Source organism: Entelurus aequoreus, linkage group LG14 (assembly GCF_033978785.1).
Source record: "Entelurus aequoreus isolate RoL-2023_Sb linkage group LG14, RoL_Eaeq_v1.1, whole genome shotgun sequence".
In the NCBI taxonomy this organism is placed as follows: domain Eukaryota; kingdom Metazoa; phylum Chordata; class Actinopteri; order Syngnathiformes; family Syngnathidae; genus Entelurus; species Entelurus aequoreus.
In genome coordinates this window covers 5212096-5235447 of record NC_084744.1, presented here as the reverse complement: position 1 = coordinate 5235447, position 23352 = coordinate 5212096, and the positions used below count along the sequence as shown (strand labels likewise).

General features: G+C 34.1%; 1 protein-coding gene across 1 annotated transcript in view; it reads right to left on the bottom strand.

The window, feature by feature from the left end:
* Positions 1-1589: 1589 nt before the first annotated feature.
* ifih1 (interferon induced with helicase C domain 1) overlaps positions 1590-23352 on the bottom strand; it is a 70998-nt gene continuing 49235 nt past the window's right edge. The window contains exons 11-16 of the mRNA XM_062070476.1: positions 13612-13868; positions 13398-13547; positions 8930-9091; positions 8680-8873; positions 5119-5212; positions 1590-2004 (exon numbers count right to left, since the gene is read on the bottom strand). Coding sequence (XP_061926460.1) covers positions 1810-2004; positions 5119-5212; positions 8680-8873; positions 8930-9091; positions 13398-13547; positions 13612-13868 — 1052 coding nt within the window. The 3' untranslated portion in view covers positions 1590-1809. The remainder of the gene's footprint in view (positions 2005-5118; positions 5213-8679; positions 8874-8929; positions 9092-13397; positions 13548-13611; positions 13869-23352) is intronic.

Here is a 23352-nt window from a genome sequence, read left to right as displayed (position 1 = left end):
CATAATCACGTTCATGATCATGTTCATGATGACGTTCATAATCACGTTCATGATCACGTTCATGATCACGTTCATAATCACGTTCATGATCACGTTCATGATGACGTTCATAATCACATTCATGAACACTTCCATGATCACATTCATGATCACGTTTATGATCACATTCATAAACACGTTCATGATCATGTTCATGATCACGTTCATGATCACGTTTATGATCACATTCATAAACACGTTCATAATCACGTTCATGATCACGTTCATGATGACGTTCATGATGACGTTCATAATCACGTTCATGATCACGTTCATGATCATGTTTATGATCACGTTCATAATCACATTCATGATCACGTTCATGATGACGTTCATAATCACGTTCATGAACACGTTCATGATCACGTTCATGATCACGTTCATGATCACGTTCATGATGATGTTCATAATCACGTTCATGATGACGTTCATGATGACGTTCATAATCCCGTTCATGATCAGGTTCATGATGATGTTCATAATCACGTTCATGATCACGTTCATGATGACGTCCATAATCACGTTCATGATCACGTTCATGATCACGTCCATGATGACAATCATGATCATGTTCACAATCATGTTCACAAACACGTTAATAATCATGTTCATGATCACGTTCATGATGACGTTCATGATCACGTTCATGATGATGTTCATAATCACGTTCATGATCACGTTCATGATGACGTTCATGATGACGTTCATAATCATGCTCATGATCACGTTCATGATCACGTTCATAATCACGTTCATGATCACGTTCATGATCACGTTCATAATCACGTTCATGAACACGTTCATGATCACGTTCATGATCACGTTCATAATCACGTTCATAATCACGTTCATAATCACGTTAATAATCATGTTCATGATCACGTTCATGATGACGTTCATGATCACGTTCATGATGATGTTCATAATCACGTTCATGATCACGTTCATGATCACGTTCATGATCACGTCCATGATGACAATCATGATCATGTTCACAATCATGTTCACAAACACGTTAATAATCATGTTCATGATCACGTTCATGATGACGTTCATGATCACGTTCATGATGATGTTCATAATCACGTTCATGATGACGTTCATGATGACGTTCATAATCACGTTCATGATCACGTTCATGATCATGTTTATGATCACGTTCATAATCACGTTCATGATCACGTTCATGATCACGTTCATAATCACGTTCATGAACATGTTCATGATCACGTTCATGATCACGTTCATAATCACGTCAATGATGACGTTCATAATCACGTTCATGATCACGTCCATGATGACGTTCATATGCATGTTCACAATCATGTTCACAACCATGTTCACAACCATGTTCACAAACACGTTCATAATCACGTTCATGATCACGTTCATAATCACATTCATAATCACGTTCATGATCATTTTTTTGATTTCGCTTTTTTTAGCAGAATCCAATTGTTTCTCATGTAGTTGTTTTGTTTTGTTTTGTACAAACTGCATCATGACTATAAAACCAGTAAAATAAGGCCAGTCAAGAATTCTTCAATGGGGGACATTTATTCAAGAAAATATGGAGAAGCTGCTGGCCTAACATAAATCATGATCATAAATTGATTCAAGTTCACTTTATTTTTGATTTACTTTCCCTAAATATATATAGTATGTCATATTAGACGGCAGTTGTTTACGTTAAATGGAGAAGCACAGCAGTTGATGATTGCCAGCCATAAATGTATTTCAGAATAAAAGCGCCAATAATCCTTTGTTTACCTAGAAGGTGTGGTCAGCCGCAGCGAGAGCCAAGCAGCTGGCGTGCTCGATGTAGTCGAAGGCCTGGAAGTTGACGGCCAGCTCGCTCCACTTGGTGAAGTTACTCATCTTCTTGTCTCCGATGCTCACCACGAAGTTCTTCAGCGACAGGCAAGGACGGTCGATGCTGCGGTACACCATCATGGAGCCCCAGTCCTGGTGACATACCATATTTGACTACTTTACACCATCATGGAGCCCCAGTCCTGGTCACATACCATATTTGACTACTTTACACCATCATGGAGCCCCAGTCCTGGTCACATACCATATTTGACTACTTTACACCATCATGGAGCCCCAGTCCTGGTGACATACCATATTTGACTACTTTACACCATCATGGAGCCCCAGTCCTGGTCACATACCATATTTGACTACTTTACACCATCATGGAGCCCCAGTCCTGGTCACATACCATATTTGACTACTTTACACCATCATGGAGCCCCAGTCCTGGTCACATACCATATTTGACTACTTTACACCATCATGGAGCCCCAGTCCTGGTCACATACCATATTTGACTACTTTACACCATCATGGAGCCCCAGTCCTGGTCACATACCATATTTGACTACTTTACACCATCATGGAGCCCCAGTCCTGGTGACATACCATATTTGACTACTTTACACCATCATGGAGCCCCAGTCCTGGTCACATACCATATTTGACTACTTTACACCATCATGGAGCCCCAGTCCTGGTCACATACCATATTTGACTACTTTACACCATCATGGAGCCCCAGTCCTGGTCACATACCATATTTGACTACTTTACACCATCATGGAGCCCCAGTCCTGGTGACATACCATATTTGACTACTTTACACCATCATGGAGCCCCAGTCCTGGTCACATACCATATTTGACTACTTTACACCATCATGGAGCCCCAGTCCTGGTCACATACCATATTTGACTACTTTACACCATCATGGAGCCCCAGTCCTGGTCACATACCATATTTGACTACTTTACACCATCATGGAGCCCCAGTCCTGGTCACATACCATATTTGACTACTGTACACCATCATGGAGCCCCAGTCCTGGTGACATACCATATTTGACTACTTTACAACTCAAACTGCACGTACTATTTACACTTCTATAAAAACTATTATGGTCACATACAATATTTTACTACTTTACAACTCAAACTGCACATACTATTTCAACTTCTATAAAAACAATTATGGTATACTGTAACATTACTGTAACATTAGCGTGATGATAGTGTAACATTACTGTAACATTAGCGTGATGATACTGTAACATTACTGCGATTTTACTGTAACATTACTGTAACATAACTGTAACATTACTGTGATGTTACTGTAATATTACTGTGACGTTACTGTAACATTACTGTGATATGACTGTAACATTACTGTGATGCTACTGTAACATTAATGTAATATAACTGTAACATTACTGGGGCATTACTGTAACATTAGTGTGGTGTTACTGCAAAATTACTGTAACTTAACTGTAACATTACTGTGACGTTACTGTAACATTCATGTGATGTTACTGTAATATTACTGTAACATTACTAGGGCGTTACTGTAACATTAGTGTGGTGTTGCTGCAAAATTACTGTAACATTACTGTGACGTTACTGTAACATTCATGTGATGTGACTGTAATATTACTGTAACATAACTGTAACGTTACTGTGAAATTGCTATAATGTTACTATAACATAACTGCAACATTATTGTAACATTACTGTGACATTACTGTGATGTTATTGTAACATTACTGTAACATAACTAACATTACTGGGGCGTTACTGTAACATTAGTGTGGTGTTACTGCAAAATTACTGTAACTTAACTGTGACCTTACTGTGACGTTACTGTAACATTCATGTGATGTTACTGTAATATTACTGTAACATTATTAGGGTGTTACTGTAACATTAGTGTGGTGTTACTGCAAAATTACTGTAACTTAACTGTAACATTACTGTGACGTTACTGTAACATTCATGTGATGTTACTGTAATATTACTGTAACATTACTAAGGCGTTACTGTAACATTAGTGTGGTGTTACTGCAAAATTACTGTAACTTAACTGTAACAGTACTGTGACGTTACTGTAACATTCATGTGATGTTACTGTAACATTATTAGGGTGTTACTGTAACATTAGTGTGGTGTTACTGCAAAATTACTGTAACTTAACTGTAACATTACTGTGACGTTACTGTAACATTCATGTGATGTTACTGTAACATAACTGTAACGTTACTGTGAAATTGCTATAACGTTACTATAACATAACTGCAACATTATTGTAACATTACTGTGACGTTACTGTAACATTACTGTTACATAAATGTAACATTACTGTGGCATTACTGCAACATAACAGTGACGTTACAGTAACATAACTGTAACATTATTGTGATGTTACTGTAACGCTACTGTAACATTACTGTAATACTACTGTAACATTACTGTAAAATTACTGTACTATTTCTGTAACATAACTTAAACGTTACAGTAATTTTACTGTAACATTACTGTAACATAGCTGTACCGCTACTATGGCGTTACTGTAACATCAATGTAATGTTACTGTAACATTTCTGAAACATAATTGTAGCATAACTGTACAGTTACTGTAATGTTACCATAACATGAGTGTAACAAAACTGTAATGTTACTGTGACATTGCTGTCACATAACTAATGTTATTCTAATGTTACTGTAACATTACTGTAACGTTACTGTTGTATTAATGTGAAATTAGTGTAATAATACTGTAACGTTAATGTCATTTTACTGTAACATTACAGTAATGGTACTGCAATGTTACTGTAACATTCCTGTACAGTTACTGTGACATTACTGTACAATAACTTAAACGTTACTCTAACATGACTGTGACATTACTGTAATGTTATTGTAACATAACTGAAACGTTACTGTGACATTACTGTAATGTACCTTTAACGTTACTGTAACAATACTGTTGTATCACTGTGATTTTACTGTAACATAACTGTAGCGGTACTATAACGTTACTGTAACATTCCTGTAACATAACGGTAATGTGACAGTAACATTACTGTAACGTTACTGTAACATTACTTTAATGTTACTGTAACATTACCATAACATTACTGTAATATCAAACTCTGAATTGTTGTGTCTCAGGAAAGAGGAATACAAATAGTTGGAACAAGTCTTCAAGTGGAATTCAAGACAAACTTGCAACTGGACTGAGTACAACACCTAGAACTGGTTCTACCTGGCCACAGTTCTTGCATGCGACGGTGCCGTTGGTCTCGTAGTCCAGAAGACGTTCTTCAAGAGCCAAGTTTCCTTTCCGGATGTACAGTTCACTGCAAGGAATGTTTGGTTGCATTTCAGAACGGTTTGCAGTTCCAGGACAGAAACAGTGGTGAGAACAGGCACACCTCCAAATAAGCCATTTATCAACAACACCCAGAAACGTCGCTGGCTTCGCTGGGCCCGAGCTCATCTAAGATGGACTGATGCAAAGTGGAAAAGTCTTCTGTAGTCTGACGAGTCCACATTTCAAATTGTTTTTGGAAACTGTGGACGTTGTGGACCAAAGAGGAAAAGAACCATCCGGACTGTTCTAGGGTGAAAGTGTAAAAGGCAGCATGTGTGATGGTATGGGGGTGTATTAGTGGCCAAGACATGGGTAACTTACACATCTGTGAAGGCACCATTAATGCTGAAAGGTACATACAGCTTTTGGAGCAACATATGTTGTTATCATGGACGCCCCTGCTTATTTCAGCAAGACGATGCCATTGAAAATGTGTGGTGCAATATGAAGGTTAAAATGTCAGAAGCGAGACTGTTGCTGTACATCAAGCAAGAATGGGATATAATTCCACTTCAAAAATGTGTCTCAGTTCCCTCTTTTTGAACTGTTTTACCAACCTCTTTTTGAACTGTTTTACCAACCTCTTTTTTGAACTGTTTTACCAACCTCTTTTTTAACTGTTTTACCAACATCTTTTTGAACTGTTTTACCAACCTCTTTTTTTAACTGTTTTACCAACCTCTTTTTGAACTGTTTTACCAACCTCTTTTTGAACTGTTTTACCAACCTCTTTTTGAACTCTTTTACCAAACTCTTTTTTGAACTGTTTTACCAACCTCTTTTTGAACTGTTTTACCAACCTCTTTTTGAACTGTTTTACCAACCTCTTTTTTAACTGTTTTACCAACCTCTTTTTTGAACCAAACTTTTCTGTGAACTCTTTACGACCCTCGTCCCTTAGAAACAGCTGTTGCCATGTGGTCAGGGAAGGTCCAAATAAAAGAAGGAGGCGTGCAATCTTTTGACAGAGCGTGCTGAGACACTGTACAAGAGTACACTGTAAAATTACTGTAACATTATTGTGATGTTGCTCTGATGTTACTGTAACATTACTGTGATGTTACTGTAACATTACTGTGATGTTGCTCTGATGTTACTGTAACATTACTGTGATGTTACTGTAACATTACTGTGATGTTTCTCTGATGTTACTGTAACATTACTGTGATGTTGCTCTGATGTTACTGTAACATTACTGTGATGTTACTGTAACATTACTGTGATGTTGCTCTGATGTTACTATAACATTACTGTGATGTTACTGTAACATTACTGTAGCATAAGTGTAACATTACTGTGATGTTACTGTAACATTACTGTAGCATAAGTGTAACATTACTGTGACGTTACTGTAACATTACTGGGATGTTACTGTAACATTAGTGTGGTGTTACTGCAAAATTACTGTAACATAACTGTAACGTAAATGTAACATTACTGTGACATTACTGTACCATTAATGTGATGTTACTGTAACATAACTGTAACGTTACTGTGACATTGCTGTAACGTTACTAAAACATAAATGTAACGTTACTGTAACATAACTGCAACATTATTGTAACATTACTGTAACATAAATGTAGCATTACTGTGACGTTACTGTAACATAACTGCAACATTATTGTAACTTTACTGTAACATAAATGTAGCATTACTGTGACATTACTGTAACATTAATGTGATGTTACTGTAAAATTACTGTAACATAACTGTAACGTTACTGTGACATTACTGTAACATTACTAAAACATAACTGTGACGTTACTGTAACGTAACTGCAACATTATTGTAACATTACTGTAACATTACTGTGACTTTACTGTAACATAACTGCAACATTATTGTAACATTACTGTAACATTACTGTAACATAAATGTAACATTACTGTAACATAAATGTAACATTACTGTGACGTTACTGTAACATTAATGTGATGTTACTGTAACATAACTGTAATGTTACTGTGACATTACTGTAACGTTACTAAGACAAAACTGTAACATTACTGTAACATAACTGCAACATTATTGTAACAATACTGTAACATAAATATAACATTACTGTGACTTTACTGCAACATTATTGTAACATTACTGTAACATAAATGTAACATTACTGTGACGTTACTGTAACATTACTGTGACGCTACTGTAACATTACTGTAACGTTACTGTGGCATTACTGCAACATAACAGTGGCGTTCCAGTAACGTAACTGTAAAAATTGCTGCGATGTTACTGTAACATTACTGTCATGCGACTGTAACACTACTGTAACATAACTTAAAAGTCGCAGTGATGTTACTGTAACACTACTGTAACATAACCGGAAAGTCGCAGTAACGTTACTGTAACATAGCTGTGCCGCTACTATGGTGTTACTGTAAAATAACTGTAACGTCACTGTAGCATTACTGTAACATTCCTGTACCGTTACTGTAATGTTACCGTAACATTAGTGTAACATAACTGTAATGTCACTGTGACATTGCTGTAACATAACACATGTTACTCTAATGTTACTGTAACATTACTGTCATGCTACTGTAACATAACTTAAAAGTCGCAGTAATGTTACTGTAACACTACTGTAACATAACCGGAAAGTCGCAGTAACGTTACTGTAACATAACTGTGCCGCTACTATGGTGTTACTGTAAAATAACTGTAACGTCACTGTAGCATTACTGTAACGTTTCTGTAACATTCCTGTACCGCTACTGTAATGTTACCGTAACATTAGCGTAACATAACTGTAATGTTACTGTGACATTGCTGTAACATAACAAATGTTACTCTAATGTTACTGTAACATTACCGTAACGCTACCGTTAAAATAATGTGAAATTACAGTAATGTTACTGTAGCGTTAATGTAATGTTACTGTAACATTACAGTAATGGTACTGTAACGTTACTGTGACATTATTGTAAAATAACTTTAACGTTACTGTAACATTACCGTAACGCTACCGTTAAAATAATGTGAAATTACTGTAATGTTACTGTAGCGTTAATGTAATGTTACTGTAACATTACAGTAATGGTACTGTAACGTTACTGTGACATTATTGTAAAATAACTTTAACGTTACTGTAACATTACCGTAACGCTACCGTTAAAATAATGTGAAATTACTGTAATGTTACTGTAGCGTTAATGTAATGTTACTGTAACATTACAGTAATGGTACTGTAACGTTACTGTGACATTATTGTAAAATAACTTTAACGTTACTGTAACATTACTGTGATGTCACTGTAATTGTCTCTCCGCAAATGGAACCAAATGTAATTGTGTCTCTGTTGAATTCTTTGCTTCCTGTCTTGTTGAATAGATGTCCTCAGTGTTTGGAGCTGACATGGATCATGGACCGTACTGGAATGGCAGCTCCTGACTTCCCACCTTGACTCTTATTTTGCCGACACAAGGGAAAGAAGGCGAGGCCCACCTGAAGTGCGGGGACACGTTGACGTGGTGCATGCCTTCGATGATCTGGATGTCGTCGCCCTTGCACACCAAATTGTTGCACTTCCTGCAGCTCAGCTCAACTTCGGAGGGCTCCTCAAACTTCTTGCCTTTCTGCTTGGACTTTGTCTTCTTCATCACATCTTCCAGGATGGCCTGGAGTTGGAACTCTTTGATCTGAGGAAAGAGAAAGCTAACTAAACCAGGTAACACGCTCGGAGACACGTGCTTACCTTTCTGTTGTAGTCTTCAGGACTCAACTGTCGGATTCTGGCCGTGGCCTGAGTCATCAGGTCCTCGCGGTACTCGTTGACGTACGCCTTCTCAGTCACGCAGGAGCCTTTCACCTCGATCACGATGTAAACGCTGTCCTTGGCTCGAGCTCGACCTCGGGCCTGCGACGCGGGACACCGTTAGGACTTGGCGACAACAGTCGGAGACACAAAACCCTTCAGGGACACACCTCAACTTAGCTCACCTGGCGAGCCATTTCCAGCATTTCCCCTTCTCGGTTGAAGGAACAAACAAAGAGATCGACACAATCCTGCCCTTGCTGGTTTTTTTACGCATTCTAAGTCGTAAAATATGGCAAGTCGGAGGTGGCTAATGCAGGGACACTATTGAGCCCATAAAGTACTCTAAAACACATCCACAAAGTGCCAACAATACTCCATTTACACGTCATCACCTGAATATTAACAAGTAATCAGCGATATTGTTACTATACGTGCTAACGCAGAGGAACTACTTTTAGCACAGAGAGCTAACTAACTTATGCTGCTATATTGACATATGGAGCTGCTGCATCGCCTCTGAGTTGGTGATAACGAGTATTACTCACTTGTATCATAACGAGTATTACTCACCTGTATCATAGCATGTGACGGTAAATGAGTATTACTCACTTGTATCATAAAACGTTGATAACAAGTATTACTCACTTGTATCATAACAAGTTATTACTCACTTGTATCATAACACGTTGATAACGAGTATTACTCACTTGTATCAAAACGAGTATTACTCACTTGTATCATTACACGTTGATAACGAGTATTACTCACTTGTATCATGACGAGTATTACTCACCTGTATCATAGCATGTGACAGTAAATAATGAGTATTACTCACTTTTATCATAAAACGTTGATAACAAGTATTACTCACTTGTATCATAACAAGTTATTACTCACTTGTATCATAACACGTTGATAACGAGTATTACTCACTTGTATCAAAACGAGTATTACTCACTTGTATCATTACGCATTGATAACGAGTATTACTCACTTGTATCAAAACGAGTATTACTCACTTGTATCAAAACGAGTATTACTCACTTGTATCATTACACGTTGATAACGAGTATTACTCACTTGTATCATGACGAGTATTACTCACCTGTATCATAGCATGTGACAGTAAATAATGAGCATTACTCACTTGTATCATAAAACGTTGATAACAAGTATTACTCACTTGCATCATAACAAGTTATTACTCACTTGTATCATAACACGTTGATAACAAGTGTTACTCACTTGTATCAGAACGAGTATTACACACCTGTATCATTACGCGTTGATAACAACTATTACTTACTTTTATCATAACGAGTATTACTCACCTGTATCAGAGCATGTTATTGTTGATATTGAGTATTACTCACCTGTATCATAACACGTTGATAACGAGTATTAGTCACTTGTATCAAAACGAGTATTACTCACTTGCATCATTACACGTTGATAACAAGTATTACTCACCTGTATCATAACACGTTAATAATGAGTATTACTCACTTGTATCATAAAACGTTGATAACAACTATTACTCACTTGTATCATAACGAGTGTTACTCACCTGTATCATAGCATGTGACAGTAAATAATGAGTATTACTCACTTGTATCATAACAAGTATTACTCATGTTATTATGAATGTTACTAGATACTACATATATACTTCCAGCATGAACAAAATATGTAAATATGTCATGTTATTATGAATGTTACTAGATACTACATATATACTTACACCATGATCAAAATATGTAAAAAAAGTAATGTTATTACGAATGTTACTAGATACTACATATATATACTTACAGCATGATGGAAATATGTAAATATGACATGTTATTATGAATGTTACTAGATACTACATATATACTTACAGCATGATGAAAATATGTAAATATGACATGTTATTATGAATGTTACTAGATACTACATATATACTTACAGTATGATGAAAATATGTAAATATGTAATGTTATTACGAATGTTACTAGATACTACATATATACTTACACCATGATGAAAATATGTAAATAAGACATGTTATTATGAATGTTACTAGATACTACATATATACTTAAACCATGATTAAAATATGTAAATATGACATGTTATTATGAATGTTACTAGATACTACATATATACTTACAGCATGATGGAAATATGTAAATATGACATGTTATTATGAATGTTACTAGATACTACATATATATACTTACAGCATGATGAACATATGTAAATATGACATGTTATTATGAATGTTACTAGATACTACATATATACTTAAACATGATCAAAATATGTAAATATGACATGTTATTATGAATGTTACTAGATACTACATATATACTTACAGCATGATGAAAATATGTAAATATGACATGTTATTATGAATGTTACTAGATACTACATATATACTTACAGTATGATCAAAATATGTAAATATGTAATGTTATTACGAATGTTACTAGATACTACATATATACTTACACCATGATGAAAATATGTAAATAAGACATGTTATTATGAATGTTACTAGATACTACATATATACTTAAACCATGATTAAAATATGTAAATATGACATGTTATTATGAATGTTACTAGATACTACATATATACTTACAGCATGATGGAAATATGTAAATATGACATGTTATTATGAATGTTACTATATACTACATATATATACTTACAGCATGATGAACATATGTAAATATGACATGTTATTATGAATGTTACTAGATACTACATATATACTTAAACATGATGAAAATATGTAAATATGACATGTTATTATGAATGTTACTAGATACTACATATATACTTACAGCATGATGAAAATATGTAAATATGACATGTTATTATGAATGTTACTAGATACTACATGTATACTTACAGCATGATGAAAATATGTAAATATGACATGTTATTATGAATGTTACCAGATACTACATATATACACTTACAGCATGATGAAAATATGTAAATATGACATGTTATTATGAATGTTACTAGATACTACATATATACTTACAGTATGATCAAAATATGTAAATATGTAATGTTATTACGAATGTTACTAGATACTACATATATACTTACACCATGATGAAAATATGTAAATAAGACATGTTATTATGAATGTTACTAGATACTACATATATACTTAAACCATGATTAAAATATGTAAATATGACATGTTATTATGAATGTTACTAGATACTACATATATACTTACAGCATGATGGAAATATGTAAATATGACATGTTATTATGAATGTTACTAGATACTACATATATATACTTACAGCATGATGAACATATGTAAATATGACATGTTATTATGAATGTTACTAGATACTACATATATACTTAAACATGATCAAAATATGTAAATATGACATGTTATTATGAATGTTACTAGATACTACATATATACTTACAGCATGATGAAAATATGTAAATATGACATGTTATTATGAATGTTACTAGATACTACATGTATACTTACAGCATGATGAAAATATGTAAATATGACATGTTATTATGAATGTTACCAGATACTACATATATATACTTACAGCATGATGAAAATATGTAAATATGACATGTTATTATGAATGTTACTAGATACTACATATATACTTACAGTATGATCAAAATATGTAAATATGTAATGTTATTACGAATGTTACTAGATACTACATATATACTTACACCATGATGAAAATATGTAAATAAGACATGTTATTATGAATGTTACTAGATACTACATATATACTTAAACCATGATTAAAATATGTAAATATGACATGTTATTATGAATGTTACTAGATACTACATATATACTTACAGCATGATGGAAGTATGTAAATATGACATGTTATTATGAATGTTACTAGATACTACATATATATACTTACAGCATGATGAACATATGTAAATATGACATGTTATTATGAATGTTACTAGATACTACATATATACTTAAACATGATCAAAATATGTAAATATGACATGTTATTATGAATGTTACTAGATACTACATATATACTTACAGCATGATGAAAATATGTAAATATGACATGTTATTATGAATGTTACTAGATACTACATGTATACTTACAGCATGATGAAAATATGTAAATATGACATGTTATTATGAATGTTACCAGATACTACATATATATACTTACAGCATGATGAAAATATGTAAATATGACATGTTAGTATGAATGTTACCAGATACTATACACGTTGATAACAAGTATTACTCACTTGTATCATAAGGAGTATTACTCACCTGTATAATAGCATGTGATAGTAAATAATGAGTATTACTCACTTGTATCATAAGGAGTATTACTCAGCTGCATGATAATGTGACAGTATCACTCACCTGTATCATAGAAATCTCATTGGTCACCAGGCCGTAGCAGATGACAAAGTTGCAAGCGGGGATGTCCAAGCCTTCTTCTGCCACGGAGGTGGCCACCAGCAGGTTGACCGCACCGCCATGGAACTTGGTCAGCACGTCCTTCTGCTCGGCCTGCAGGTGACAGGATGATGGCCAGTGGACGTCCAGTAGACGTGTGGACACCTGGCGTACTCACGGCGGTCATGGGCTTGACGGCACTCTGGTCCCCTCCTCCGATGAGGTAGGAGGGGGTCACGCCCACGTCCGAGAACTTCTGGTCGTCCAGGATCCAGTGGTTGAGAGCCATGGCGCTGCGGCGGGTTTTGGTGAAAATGATCCCTCTGGCCTCCACCTTGGTGGTGAACAGTCGGAGAATGTTGTCTCGCAGTTTGGACAGGCTGTCGTTCTCATTGCTTTGCTGGGTGGAAAGTTCCTGAAGCCTTTCCTTGTTGTCTGGAAGAAACAAGAGTGCGAGGACATCACAACACAATGATAACGAGTATTACTCACTTGTATCATAACACGTTGATAACGAGTATTACTCACTTGTATCATAACACGTTGATAACGAGTATTACTCACTTGTATCATAACGAGTATTACTCACTTGTATCATAACACAATGATAACGAGTATTACTCACTTGTATCATAACACGTTGATAACGAGTATTACTCACTTGTATCATAACGAGTTTTACTCACTTGTATCATAACACGTTGATAACGAGTATTACTCACTTGTATCATAACACGTTCATAACGAGTATTACTCACTTGTATCATAACGAGTTTTACTCACTTGTATCATAACGAGTATTACTCACTTGTATCATAACACGTTGATAACGAGTATTACTCACTTGTATCATAACGAGTTTTACTCACTTGTATCATAACAAGTATTACTCACTTGTATCATAACACGTTGATAACGAGTATTACTCACTTGTATCATAACGATTTTTACTCACTTGTATCATAACGAGTATTACTCACTTGTATCATAACGAGTATTACTCACTTGTATCATAACACGTTGATAACGAGTATAACTTGTATCATAACGAGTATTACTCACTTGTATCATAACACGTTGATAACGAGTATAACTTGTATCATAACGAGTATTACTCACTTGTATCATAACAAGTATTACTCACTTGTATCATAACGAGTATTACTCACCTGCATCATAACACATTGATAACGAGTATTACTCACTTGTGTCATAACGAGTATTACTCACTTGTATCATAACGAGTATTACTCACCTGCATCCTAACACATTGATAACGAGTATTACTCACTTGTGTCATAACGAGTATTACTCACTTGTATCATAACGAGTATTACTCACCTGCATCATAACACGTTGATAACGAGTATTACTCACTTGTATCATAACACGTTGATAACGAGTATTACTCACTTGTATCATAACACGTTGATAATGAGTATTACTCACTTGTATCATAACACGTTGATAACGAGTATTACTCACTTATATCATAACACGTTGATAATGAGTATTAATCACTTGTATCATAACACTTAGATAACGAGTATTACTCACTTGTATCATAACGAGTATTACTCACTTGTGTCATAACGAGTATTACTCACTTGTATCATAACACGTTAATAACGAGTATTACTCACTTGTATCATAACACGTTGATAACGAGTATTACTCACTTGTATCATAACACGTTAATAACGAGTATTACTCACTTGTATCATAACACATTGATAACGAGTATTACTCACTTGTATCATAACACGTTGATAATGAGTATTACTCACTTGTATCATAACACGTAGATAACGAGTATTACTCACTTGTATCATAACGAGTATTACTCACTTGTGTCATAACGAGTATTACTCACTTGTGTCATAACGAGTATTACTCACTTGTATCATAACGAGTATTACTCACTTGTATCATAACACGTTGATAACGAGTATTACTCACTTGTATCATAACGAGTATTACTCACCTGTGTCATACCATGTGATTGTTGATAACGAGTCTTACTCACCTGTATCATAACACATTGATAACAAGTATTACTCACTTGTATCATTACGAGTATTACTCACTTGTACCATAACACGTTGATAACGAGTATTACTCACTTGTATCATAACACGTTGATAACTAGTATTACTCATTTGTATCATAACACGTTGATAACGAGTATTACTCACTTGTATCATAACACGTTGATAACGAGTGTTACTCATTTGTATCATAACACATTGATAACGAGTATTACTCACTTGTATCATAACACGTTGATAACGAGTATTACTCACTTGTATCATAACGAGTTATTACTTACTTGTATCATAACACATTCATAATGAGTACTACTCACTTGTATCATAACAATTATTACTCACTTGTATCATAACACGTTGATAACAAGTATTACTCACTTGTATCATAAAGAGTATTACTCACTTGTATCATAACACGTTGATAACAAGTATTACTCACTTGTATCATAACACGTTGATAACAAGTATTACTCACTTGTATCATAACACGTTGATAACAAGTATTACTCACTTGTATCATAAAGAGTATTACTCACTTGTATCATAACACGTTGATAACAAGTATTACTCACTTGTATCATAACACGTTGATAACAAGTATTACTCACTTGTATCATAACACGTTTATAACAAGTATTACTCACTTGTATCATGAAGAGTATTACTCACTTGTATCATAACACGTTGATAACAAGTATTACTCACTTGTATCATGAAGAGTATTACTCACTTGTATCATAACACGTTGATAACAAGTATTACTCACTTGTATCATAACACATAGATAACAGGTATTACTCACTTGTATCATAACACGTTGATAACGAGTATTACTCGTGGCCCAGTACCAGTCCGTGGATCGATTGGTACAGGGCCGCACAAGAAATTTTAAAAAATAAATAAAAATAAATATATATATATTCATTTTTTATTTTTATTTATTTTTTCATTTTTTAAATTAAATTAACATAAAAAGCACAAGATACTCTTAAAATTAGTGCACCAACCCAAAAAAGCTCCCTCCCCCAATACCCAGGATCAAAAATACAAGTTTCTGGATCATCATTTGTCCCAAAGTGGTCTTTGTTGTCTCTCATCAAGTCTGCCATGATTAGTAGTCTTCTTGTTGTTGTTCAAGTCTGCCATGATTAGTAGTCTTCTTGTTGTTGTTCAAGTCTGCCATGATTAGTAGTCTTCTTGTTGTTGTTCAAGTCTGCCATGATTAGTAGTCTTCTTGTTGTTGTTCAAGTCTGCCATGATTAGTAGTCTTCTTGTTGTTGTTCAAGTCTGCCATGATTAGTAGTCTTCTTGTTGTTGTTCAAGTCTGCCATGATTAGTAGTCTTCTTGTTGTTGTTCAAGTCTGCCATGATTAGTAGTCTTCTTGTTGTTGTTCAAGTCTGCCATGATTAGTAGTCTTCTTGTTGTTGTTCAAGTCTGCCATGATTAGTAGTCTTCTTGTTGTTGTTCAAGTCTGCCATGATTAGTAGTCTTCTTGTTGTTGTTCAAGTCTGCCATGATTAGTAGTCTTGTTGTTGTTGTTCAAGTCTGCCATGATTAGTAGTCTTCTTGTTGTTGTTCAAGTCTGCCATGATTAGTAGTCTTCTTGTTGTTGTTCAAGTCTGCCATGATTAGTAGTCTTGTTGTTGTTGTTCAAGTCTGCCATGATTAGCAGTCTTCTTGTTGTTGTTCAAGTCTGCCATGATTAGTAGTCTTCTTGTTGTTGTTCAAGTCTGCCATGATTAGTAGTCTTGTTGTTGTTGTTCAAGTCTGCCATGATTAGTAGTCTTGTTGTTGTTGTTCAAGTCTGCCATGATTAGTAGTCTTCTTGTTGTTGTTCAAGTCTGCCATGATTAGTAGTCTTCTTGTTGTTGTTCAAGTCTGCCATGATTAGTAGTCTTCTTGTTGTTGTTCAAGTCTGCCATGATTAGTAGTCTTCTTGTTGTTGTTCAAGTCTGCCATGATTAGTAGTCTTGTTGTTGTTGTTCAAGTCTGCCATGATTAGTAGTCTTGTTGTTGTTGTTCAAGTATGCCATGATTAGTAGTCTTCTTGTTGTTGTTCAAGTCTGCCATGATTAGTAGTCTTCTTGTTGTTGTTCAAGTCTGCCATGATTAGTAGTCTTCTTGTTGTTGTTCAAGTCTGCCATGATTAGTAGTCTTCTTGTTGTTGTTCAAGTCTGCCATGATTAGTAGTCTTCTTGTTGTTGTTCAAGTCTGCCATGATTAGTAGTCTTCTTGTTGTTGTTCAAGTCTGCCATGATTAGTAGTCTTCTTGTTGTTGTTCAAGTCTGCCATGATTAGTAGTCTTCTTGTTGTTGTTCAAGTCTGCCATGATTAGTAGTCTTGTTGTTGTTGTTCAAGTCTGCCATGATTAGTAGTCTTGTTGTTGTTGTTCAAGTCTGCCATGATTAGTAGTCTTCTTGTTGTTGTTCAAGTCTGCCATGATTAGTAGTCTTCTTGTTGTTGTTCAAGTCTGCCATGATTAGTAGTCTTGTTGTTGTTGTTCAAGTCTGCCATGATTAGCAGTCTTCTTGTTGTTGTTCAAGTCTGCCATGATTAGTAGTCTTCTTGTTGTTGTTCAAGTCTGCCATGATTAGTAGTCTTCTTGTTGTTGTTCAAGTCTGCCATGATTAGTAGTCTTCTTGTTGTTGTTCAAGTCTGCCATGATTAGTAGTCTTCTTGTTGTTGTTCAAGTCTGCCATGATTAGTAGTCTTCTTGTTGTTGTTCAAGTCTGCCATGATTAGTAGTCTTCTTGTTGTTGTTCAAGTCTGCCATGATTAGTAGTCTTCTTGTTGTTGTTCAAGTCTGCCATGATTAGTAGTCTTGTTGTTGTTGTTCAAGTCTGCCATGATTAGTAGTCTTCTTGTTGTTGTTCAAGTCTGCCATGATTAGTAGTCTTGTTGTTGTTGTTCAAGTCTGCCATGATTAGTAGTCTTCTTGTTGTTGTTCAAGTCTGCCATGATTAGTAGTCTTGTTGTTGTTGTTCAAGTCTGCCATGATTAGTAGTCTTGTTGTTGTTGTTCAAGTCTGCCATGATTAGTAGTCTTCTTGTTGTTGTTCAAGTCTGCCATGATTAGTAGTCTTCTTGTTGTTGTTCAAGTCTGCCATGATTAGTAGTCTTCTTGTTGTTGTTCAAGTCTGCCATGATTAGTAGTCTTCTTGTTGTTGTTCAAGTCTGCCATGATTAGTAGTCTTGTTGTTGTTGTTCAAGTCTGCCATGATTAGTAGTCTTCTTGTTGTTGTTCAAGTCTGCCATGATTAGTAGTCTTCTTGTTGTTGTTCAAGTCTGCCATGATTAGTAGTCTTCTTGTTGTTGTTCAAGTCTGCCATGATTAGTAGTCTTCTTGTTGTTGTTCAAGTCTGCCATGATTAGTAGTCTTCTTGTTGTTGTTCAAGTCTGCCATGATTAGTAGTCTTCTTGTTGTTGTTCAAGTCTGCCATGATTAGTAGTCTTCTTGTTGTTGTTCAAGTCTGCCATGATTAGTAGTCTTGTTGTTGTTGTTCAAGTCTGCCATGATTAGCAGTCTTCTTGTTGTTGTTCAAGTCTGCCATGATTAGTAGTCTTCTTGTTGTTGTTCAAGTCTGCCATGATTAGTAGTCTTCTTGTTGTTGTTCAAGTCTGCCATGATTAGTAGTCTTCTTGTTGTTGTTCAAGTCTGCCATGATTAGTAGTCTTCTTGTTGTTGTTCAAGTCTGCCATGATTAGTAGTCTTCTTGTTGTTGTTCAAGTCTGCCATGATTAGTAGTCTTCTTGTTGTTGTTCAAGTCTGCCATGATTAGTAGTCTTCTTGTTGTTGTTCAAGTCTGCCATGATTAGTAGTCTTCTTGTTGTTGTTCAAGTCTGCCATGATTAGTAGTCTTCTTGTTGTTGTTCAAGTCTGCCATGATTAGTAGTCTTCCTGTTGTTGTTCAAGTCTGCCATGATTAGTAGTCTTCTTGTTGTTGTTCAAGTCTGCCATGATTAGCAGTCTTCTTGTTGTTGTTCAAGTCTGCCATGATTAGTAGTCTTCTTGTTGTTGTTCAAGTCTGCCATGATTAGTAGTCTTCTTGTTGTTGTTCAAGTCTGCCATGATTAGTAGTCTTCTTGTTGTTGGAGGGAAAGTGAACGTTGTAATGCGTCTATGAAATTAATACATGATGAAAATATGTAAATATTACATGTTATTATGAATGTTACTAGATACTACATATATACTTACAGCATGATGAAAATATGTAAATATGTCATGTTATTATGAATGTTACTAGATACTACATATATACTTACAGCATGATGAAAATATGTAAATATTACATGTTATTATGAATGTTACTAGATAATACATGTATATTTACAGCATGATCAAAATATGTAAATATGTCATGTTATTATGAATGTTACTAGATACTACATATATACTTACAGCATGATGAAAATATGTAAATATGTCATGTTATTATGAATGTTACTAGATACTACATATATACTTACAGTATGATCAAAATATGTAAATATGTCATGTTATTATGAATGTTACTAGATACTACATGTATATTTACAGCATGATCAAAATATGTAAATATGTCATGTTATTATGAATATAGATACTACATATATACTTACAGCATGATCAAAATATGAAATATGACATGTTATTATGAATGTTACTAGATACTACATATATACTTACAGCGTGATGAACATATGTAAATAGTACATGTTATTATGAATGTTACTAGATTCTACATATATACTTACAGTATGATCAAAATATGTAAATATGTCATGTTATTATGAATGTTACTAGATACTACATATTAACTTACAGCATGATGAAAATATGTAAATATTACATGTTATTATGAATGTTACTAGATACTACATATATACTTACAGCATGATGAAAATATGTAAATATTACATGTTATTATGAATGTTACTAGATAATACATGTATATTTACAGCATGATCAAAATATGTAAATATGACATGTTATTATGAATGTTACTACATACTACATATATACTTACAGCATGATGAAAATATGTAAATATGTCATGTTATCATGAATATAGATACTACATGTATACTTACACCATGATCAAAATATGAAATATGACATGTTATTATGAATGTTACTAGATACTACATATACAGTATATACTTACAGCGTGATGAAAATATGTAAATAGTACATTTTATTATGAATGTTACTAGATTCTACATATATACTTACAGTATGATCAAAATATGTACATATGTCATGTTATTATGAATGTTACTAGATACTACATATATACTTACAGCATGATGAAAATATGTAAATATTACATGTTATTATGAATGTTACTAGATACTACATGTATATTTACAGCATGATCAAAATATGTAAATATGTCATGTTATTATGAATGTTACTAGATACTACATATATACTTACAGCATGATGAAAATATGTAAATATTACATGTTATTATGAATGTTACTAGATACTACATATATACTTACAGCATGATGAAAATATGTAAATATTACATGTTATTATGAATGTTACTAGATAATACATGTATATTTACAGCATGATCAAAATATGTAAATATGACATGTTATTATGAATGTTACTACATACTACATATATACTTACAGCATGATGAAAATATGTAAATATTACATGTTATTATGAATATAGATACTACATGTATACTTACACCATGATCAAAATATGAAATATGACATGTTATTATGAATGTTACTAGATACTACATATACAGTATATACTTACAGCGTGATGAAAATATGTAAATAGTACATGTTATTATGAATGTTGCTAGATACTACATATATACTTACAGTATGATCAAAATATGTACATATGTCATGTTATTATGAATGTTACTAGATACTACATATATACTTAAAGCATGATGAAAATATTACATGTTATTATGAATGTTACTAGATACTACATGTATATTTACAGCATGATCAAAATATGTAAATACGTCATGTTATTATGAATGTTACTAGATACTACATATATACTTACAGCATGATGAAAATATGTAAATATTACATGTTATTATGAATGTTACTAGATACTACATATATACTTACAGCATGATGAAAATATGTAAATATTACATGTTATTATGAATGTTACTAGATAATACATGTATATTTACAGCATGATCAAAATATGTAAATATGACATGTTATTATGAATGTTACTAGATAATACATGTATATTTACAGCATGATCAAAATATGTAAATATGACATGTCATTATGAATGTTACTAGATACTACATATATACTTACAGCATGATGAAAATATGTAAATATGTCATGTTATTATGAATATAGATACTACATATATACTTACACCATGATCAAAATATGAAATATGACATGTTATTATGAATGTTACTAGATACTACATGTATATTTACAGCATGATCAAAATATGTAAATATGTCATGTTATTATGAATGTTAGTAGATACTACATATATATACAGCATGATCAAAATATGTAAATATTACATGTTATTATGAATGTTACTAGATACTACATGTATATTTACAGCATGATCAAAATATGTAAATATGTCATGTTATTATGAATGTTAGTAGATACTACATATATATACAGCATGATCAAAATATGTAAATATTACATGTTATTATGAATGTTACTAGATACTACATGTATATTTACAGCATGATCAAAATATGTAAATAGTACATGTTATTATGAATGTTACTAGATACTACATGCATATTTACAGCATGATCAAAATATGTAAATAGTACATGTTATTATGAATGTTACTAGATACTACATATACAGTATATACTTACAGCGTGAATATAAAACCTTGATGGAGGTTTTTTGGAGCGCTTTATAGGCAGAACAGAGCGACTTCCATTGTTAACTGACTTTTGCCAACATTTATTTACGATTGAGAATGCATTAAAAATAAAATCCTATGCATGCTTGTCTTGCATGAGGATTGTGAACCATAGACAAAATACAACTTTTCCTGCCATCGAGGGTGGAAATGTTGTTGCCATGTACCAAAACCAACCTATCAAGATTTTTGCAAGCATGACTTGGTAGCTAGCGTAGCTTGGTGGTTTTATTTTGCTGCAAGCGACTACGTGGAGCAACTTTCATGTCATAGCCTGAAGCTGGTGGCTCCCTGAACGAAAGGACCTGCACATCCCGTCCGACTGCCCAGGTGACTGAGGCTCATTTGCATGACAAGACCACACTCCAAAACCGGCTGCTCTGAACAGGGCAGTTGAGAGGCTTTTAGGTGTGTTGGGATTCCTGATCCTTGAAGTCATTTCCACCCAAACCTGGTTAGGATTAGTTCCAGACCATTATTACCAAACATGTCAAATTCTATGCATACCTGTGGAGTATTTTGACAACAAAGTAGGCAAATTATGTCTTCAGGTTTGCATTCTTGCCTCTCATGGCTCACTATTAGGCAAAGTATGTCTTCAGGTTTGCATTCTTGCCTCTCATGGCTCACTATTAGGCAAATTATGTCTTCAGGTTTGCATTCTTGCCTCTCATGGCTCACTATTAGGCAAAGTATGTCTTCAGGTTTGCATTCTTGCCTCTCATGGCTCACTATTAGGCAAATTATGTCTTCAGGTTTGCATTCTAGCCTCTCATGGCTCACTATTAGGCAAAAGTTGTCTTCAGGTTTGCATTCTAGCCTCTCATGGCTCACTATTAGGCAAAGGTTGACTTCAGGGTTGCATTCTAGCCTCTCATGGCTCACTATTAGGCAAAGGTTGTCTTCAGGTTTGCATTCTTGCCTCTCATGGCTCACTATTAGGCAAATTATGTCTTCAGGTTTGCATTCTTGCCTCTCATGG